This window comes from Egretta garzetta, unplaced genomic scaffold (genome assembly GCF_000687185.1).
Source record: "Egretta garzetta isolate BGI_Z169 unplaced genomic scaffold, ASM68718v1 scaffold42, whole genome shotgun sequence".
Classification (NCBI taxonomy): Eukaryota; Metazoa; Chordata; class Aves; order Pelecaniformes; family Ardeidae; genus Egretta; species Egretta garzetta.
In genome coordinates, this window is record NW_009258782.1 from 65568 (window position 1) to 72434 (window position 6867).

Genomic DNA, 6867 nt, shown 5'->3' on the forward strand with positions numbered 1-6867 from the left:
AACACAAACACTGCTCAAACCGCTCTGGATTCTTGCTGCTGTGGCCAACATAGCTCAGCCTGGCTTCCCGCTGACCTCCATCTGCAGGGCTGCGCAGACAGGACCGCTCCTGCTCCCCATGGTCCCCCCCAGGCCCCTCTCCCAGTGTAGACAGAGGTCGGAGGGGATGGAGGTCCCAGCAGGACATGCCCCGGAGGCTTCACTGCCTGTCCCATCCGCAGAGGGTGGCAAGGCAGCCGTCATCCCCAAAACCTCAGTGACTTTACATCTCCTGTGTTTTCCTGACTCTCAGGATGTTGGTCTGGTCTCTGCTTCCAGCCCACACACCGGGGTTCTGCTACGTGGTGCCACCACTAGACCAAAAGCGTCAGCCCAGCCCTAAGCCCATTTTCAGAGGTAGACAAAAGTAGCAATAATAAAAATCAGGGTACTTTGCCCTTCTGTAGAGCCTTTCATCTGAGGCGCTGTAAATGTTGCACAAACATTGCAGGAGCCTACACAAATCGGTAACTTGGCATGTGTGGTCTAAGCCAGAGGCAGTCTTCTCTTTCAAAGTCACATAAAACAAATTTGGCAGCTTTAAAAAAATTATTTAAAAAGCATGCTGGATAAAAAAGATGATTCTGTATTTACATGGCTGGAAAGTTGCTATAAACCCCAGAATTTGCCAAGCACATGAGGTAATCGCTGTTTTGGAAATGACTCTGACCCTAACCTTTAAACATTGGCTTGCGCGCAGAGCACCTTTTTAATGGCATGCCCACGTAAACATCAGCATCGCAAACCGAGACCAGACACCATCTTTTCACTTCTTTCTAAAGGCGTGAGAGGTCTAAAGTTCACCCAAACAACCCTCCTGGTGCCTGCTCTGCCTGGGAGACCTTTGGAGAAGATGCAGCGTCCTGAGAGGCAAGGGTCCACTCCTGGCGCCAGCAGAGCACTGGGAGCCTCTCCCATTGCCATATCAAAGCACAGGATGCCCTTTAGCTAGAAAAACATTAAGGAATTGAATCATCCTTGGAATAAAAAAAAAAAAAAAAAAAAAAAAGAGACCATTTAAAGGAAAAATGGGTCATAAATTCAGGCAAATTCTGTGAACCCTGTGAGCCAGAAGTTAATTGAAGGGGTTTGGAAAACCTCAAAGTCCCTAAGCTTCCCTTAATCCTGCTAGGAACAAGTCGTGACTAAGAGAGAGCTGCTGCATGCCTGGGGACCTGGGGACACAGCTACGTCCCTTGCGCAGGCGGCAAGGCCGGATCCCCGGGGCTGCCATTTTCCTTTGCCTGGGGAGATGGCGAGGACCCCCTCAAGCTCTGCCACGGCAGAAGGAAGAGGGGCACAATGCCAGTGGCTGGGAGCCTTCCTCCTCCTGCCACGTAATTCATCCCTGAAAGGCCGTTTCTGAATGTGCTCAGCCCGGCTCCAGTGCTCACCTTCCCAGAGCAGGGATGTGCCCGAAAATGATGCCTGAAACAATGCCCAAAAAAGCAGAAACTCTGCACTGCTTCGCAGAGCTAGAGTTAAAAACAGCCCCCGTGGTTTTGGATCCCCTGTTTTTGCCATAAATCGAAGCAGGGGTGGATGGCTGCGGTGTCCCCGAGCTCCTGGGGCTGAACAAGGAGGGACCAGCCGGCCGGGAGCAGGATACACGCATCCCAAAGTGCAGCCATTGATCTCTAGCAGGCTGAAGGAGGGCTGATGAATAAGGAATCACTGAAAATGTAATTTTCCAAGAGCTTCTCTCAGGAGAACAAGATAACGCAACTGTCTCCGCTTTCGTCATTGCCAAGAGATCTCCTGAGACCGCGGCTTACCCAAACAGGCCACCAGACCGTGTCTGAGCTCTGCCTCATTAAAGCTCCCACCTGCACCCATCTCCTGGGAGGCAGTAGGACCCAGAAACACAGCCAGGTACCACCGCCCTGCCCCTTCTGGGATCAGCTCCCTTGGCTGCATTTGTCACATACACACAGTGTTACCCGGCAAGGGAACGGCAGCACTCACCTGACCTATTGCATCTGCACTTCACTACCACCCCCCCATGATTTTTCCTTGTGCTAGGGAAACGAAGTCTGGGTTAGAGCATCAACGCAACCTCACTGCGATGCAGGGGCAAGGTGCCCAGCTCACTCCAACTCAGCCCCGGGGCTGGAGAGCTTTGGAAAGCCTGAAATGCAGATGCTACCTCGGGAGGTGTCGCAGCGGCCAGCTCTGTTCCTCTTCCAGGCTTGGCCCAACCCAATTAATTCCAAACTAAGATCATGCTAACGTTCTCGCTGCTTGCAAAAATCGTTTCTCTGAAGAGCTGGTACTAATTACTCCACCCAGCTGTGAGCATAAGTGAACTGCAACACTGAGCTACAGAAAATGGCTCAAAATCTGACTGTATGTGGAAGAAACCTGATGGTCACTGGGACACCAATGCTGGGCATGCTGGAACTGCAGGTCATTCTGCATCGCTTGCTAGCAGCAGCCAGGTAGCTATCTCAGAGATCAATGTCCCTCCAAATGCTGTGGAATAAGGGAGAGAAAGGCTTTTTCTGCAATAGAAGTGTGGTTTCTGGAAGAATATTTACGATTCCCACTAAAGGCACTGTGGGGCAGTGCTGCGGGGGGAGCGGGGCCTGCTGGCACCCCCAGCCAGGGCAGCGGGTGGTTAGCTGGGGAAGGCCACTGCTGGCGAGGGCTGTGCTGGAGGAGAGCGGCTGGAGAGCCAGGTAACCGTGCCGGCAAGGCCGGCCTGGCCGTACAAAGCTGGCACCACGCACGCTCCTCCCGCGGCCAGCTCAAGCCTGTGCCTCAAGGACACCTCCGGGCTCACCTCCCCCTCCCCTGCCCTGCGGCTTCCCCGAAGCTGCCGAAGAACCTGGACACAGGCTCCGATTTCCCAGAGCTCTCCGGAGCTCCTGACTGAAATAAATGGTGTTTTCACATGAAATCCCCTCTCTGTTTCTCCTTAGCTGCCCGGTCAGCTTTGGACAGCCTCTCTCAGAAGAGACTTGGGGTCTATTTTCAGGCAGGCTCCTAGGCTAACCGTAGCAGGAGCTCTCTAAAAAGCTGCTTGCTCAGGTGTGCTTCAGCTGGAGCACCCAATCCTGCCAAAACCCAGCAGAGAAATTTCAACATCCAGAAACCCCTGGCTCCCTGGGGACCGCTGCATCCATTCTTGCTTGCTACTGGACAGGAGCACATTTGCTTTTCATGAGCAGCTCCCTCCTGGTGAACGTGGCTCCCTGGTTTTCCAGGCATGGGGTTGGTTGGGGGGATCCCTGCATCACCGGGAGAAGAGCTGGACCTTGTGGGGAGGCAGAGTAAGCAGAGCAGGCCAGCACTGGGACTGCTCAGCCTGTCCTCCCGCTGGTCTGCACAGCATTTACCACAACGCCATGGGGTTCCTACGAAAGCTATGCTTATAATTCATGCCAAATTATCACTAGAGTATTAACTGCATATGCATATAGCCAAGGCCGGTGTTTCCACACTATGTATCTGCATTTAGACATTTCTGGGGGAAGTGCATGAATTTAGTACAACTATAAAGGACTCTCCTAATAAACCCCATTCAATTACACCAACTGAAAGGTAGATCAAATAAACTGGGCTTAACCTGACTTGGGAAAGCCCTCTAATTACCTGGCTTTCAATCAATGTTCTGACATGAATATGGAGGATTCTGCTACGTGGTCACTGCAAGCAAAAATAATTGGAGCTTGGCAATTAAAAGAGCTCCTTTTTTAAATTACACTCGTGTTTTTAAGAGTCAGAAGCCAAAGTTTCAAGTTTTCACAAGACAGCTATAAAGCGCTGGAGTGACTACATGTAATTCCCGTTGTGAAAGGTTTTTAATGGACCAAGTGCTTTTTGCTGTTAACAGTAATTATCTAGCACTTCCAAACCACTTTTCATCTGAGAGCTTGCAAATAATCTTCCCTGAAAGATAAGAGAGGAGCAGGAGAATTAGCTCTGCAACAGGCATTGAGCTGAGTCACAGAAAGACGCAGGGATTTGGATAGGGCCGTGCAGCGAGTCGGTGCTGCTGCAGCAGGACTACAGTGCTTCCTTCCAGATGCCACGAGCAGCCTTTGCCGGAAGACTGCGGGAGATGTAGATAAAGAGCAAGTAAAAATTCTGCTTCTGCACTTCATTTTGCTGCATCCTCCTGAATTCTGCTCCTGCACCAACCTTTGAAATCATCGTGTGAGCGTGAACGAGCAGAGAGTCAGCAAGTACCGGGGGAGAGAGCTCTTCCATACCATGCCCCTTCCAGACACGCTCCCTCTGCCCAGCTCCAACTCAAGCTCTCAGCAGCCCCTTCCCCACCCTTCCAGGAGCATTTCCAGCCTCTCCATCCACAAACCACAAGCCCAGGCCCTCAAGGTGGGTTTTGGCATTTGCACCACGACATCAGAGGGACCGGGGCAGATTTCTCTGACCTGTCCGCATGTGCCTCCACCCAGCTTGTGCTGGGAGCTGGAGACCAGAGCAGAGGGCAGTGGACATCTTCCTCAGCTGCCCACCTTCAGACCAGTCCCCCCACTTCCCTCCCACGCACAACCAGACCTTGTTGCCATACCTTTGTTTAAGGGGAAGTTTTCCAGCCCTTTTTTCTTCCTCCTCCAACCTCCTGCGAGCTTCTTCCAGCTGGGTGAGAGGGTTGGGTGCTGGATTGGGTGGCATAGTAGGATCTTGGATGAAGGGGTGAGAAGGCTGGACAGCGTTCCGGAGCTGGGCACTGACCCACGGATGCACTGCAACAGGTCGCTCAATGGAGAGGGGTCGGACCATATCATGGGACAGCTGCTTCTTAGCACCTGAAGAGCTACACACAAACACAAAGGTTTTACACAGACTGCCGAGCCGCTTTGGACAGGCACAGAGTCACTCCTAGATGGACCTACTGCTTCTGCAGCTGGACATGGGCACCACTGGGAAGCTCCTTACAGCACAGCTTCCAAGGGATGGGGGAGCATCATCTACCTCTAGAGATTTCAGGACAGCAAGTCCTGAGACATCAGGGTGAGCAACCCAACCCTGACACAAAGCCCCCAGATCTATTCAAGGGCTCTCATCAAGTCCACAATACATAAAAATAAAACCAGCAAAAGGCAGCTCCACCATTTGTGATGTTCCCCCAGAAGATGCCCTCCCATGTGGGCTGCTGACATTCCCAGGCTGGGAGCCTCTCCATGAACCACTGGCTGGCATCTCCAGGGAAGGGGATGTTGCAGGGATGTGCTTGTCCTTCTCCAGCTCCGGCACTCCACGGTGGCCTGGCACTGCTCACAGCTCTGGCACTCGGTCCCAGTAGCCTGCAGTGCAACCCTCCCTGGCCTCTACCATCAAGCAAGAGAAGGAACCACCAGCAGTTTCACCACTCAGCCACCAGCACAGCTGCATCAGAGCGGACGAGGCCCCAGATCCCTTGCGTCGACACCTGGCAAGCACTGTTTTTTGCCAGAGACTGACCAGACCGTGATTAAAGGATCCGTGCCTGCAGGAGATCTGCTTGACTCCTGAGACAGTCAGGTCCTTGGCTCCACTCTAGGCAGGCGAGGCCACTCCAGAGGATGCTCCCAGCAAGCCGAAATGCTGGGCAACCCTGAGCCACATCAAACTGCTTACTCAGGCCCAATGGCGCCAGTGCAGCAGGTCCAATGTTTCTATCAGCACCTTGCTGATAGGCATTTACATACAGCAAATGCTTAAAGGAAGAACACTACCTACTGTCTGCCGCGTTATCCACCTGGGAACCACAGCAGCAATTTGTGAGGTTCCCCTGGGGCTGCAACCTCCCCTCCACGGCCACAAGTCATCCTTCAGAAAAAAACTGCCCTTACAGCCCCCGAGCAATTCTCAGTCTCCAAAAGGTCTAAATCCTTGTGCTTGGTGGATTCTCGTCTTCCCAAGACCTCCAGGAACAAGGCAGCCTAGACACACATGCCTTGTGCAAGGGGATGCAATACAACAGTGTGACAACCTCTTGCTCTGCCAGCCCTTACCCATGGTTTGTTTTCTTATGCCTGCTGATCTCCTTCTCTCCTTCTATGATCCACTGAAGGATCTTCTGGTTTCTTTCCATGTCTTCAGGAGATCCTGGCATCTCATAGCTGGCACCATCACTTTTCCCTGAATCGGTCTTCTTAACATTTCTTTTTGAGAGCAGACTTGCTTTCCCACTGCAAGAACAAAGCTTGAGACATTAGCACTTGGCCTAAGCCAAACCACAGCAGCCGGTGGCAGAGGATGGACCTGTCTATCTCCAGACATATTCAGCTCTGCCAGGGTCTGGTGCTGCCTTCCACAGCCCCCTGGCTCTACCACAGCTCAAACCAACCATGCCGCAGTTGAGGCTAAGAGCAAGACTGGCCAGACCTAGGCACAGTAGGCTTCTCTGTCCAGCCACTGCTGGGAAAGGGAGCTTCTCCTCTGGCCAAATGAGCCATGGCAACACAGCTAAAAAGCCCAGCAGATCTCCTGCCACGTGATGTGTTAAACCCCTGGCTCTTTGCTCAGAGCAGGATGTTCATCTTGGTGCTGCAATCCATCATCTGTCTCTCCATGACAGACCACTGCTCGAAACCTGAGCCCATTGCATCACCCCCCAGATTCACCGATCCCCCAAACTGCTGATGTGCCATGCCCAGCATCTGCTTCTCACCCTGATTTGAACCAAGGCTTCACATCATGGTGGAAGAGCATACCCTAGCAGAGTGGGCTCCCTTCTGCAGGCTCTCATGGAGGCCCGGCCACCTCAAACACCGTAGCCAGATGGACGCCAGGCAGTAGCTGATACCCTGGCTATGCCTATGGCTGCAGCAAAGTCTCCGACAGAAACCCCACCGCCCCTGCCCACCTCCATGCCCACGT

At 52.8% G+C, this 6867-nt stretch overlaps 1 protein-coding gene across 6 annotated transcripts in view; it reads right to left on the bottom strand.

The window, feature by feature from the left end:
• The window catches only part of AXIN1 (axin 1), a 91728-nt gene that overhangs the window by 4796 nt on the left and 80065 nt on the right, over positions 1-6867 (bottom strand). For 5 of the 6 annotated variants that reach the window (XM_035889144.1, XM_035889147.1, XM_009649422.2 and 2 more), the window contains 2 exons: positions 6000-6176; positions 4574-4819 (listed from right to left, as the gene is read on the bottom strand). In XM_035889144.1, coding sequence (XP_035745037.1) covers positions 4574-4819; positions 6000-6176 — 423 coding nt within the window. The remainder of the gene's footprint in view (positions 1-4573; positions 4820-5999; positions 6177-6867) is intronic. The other variant, XM_035889148.1, reaches the window with a different exon arrangement.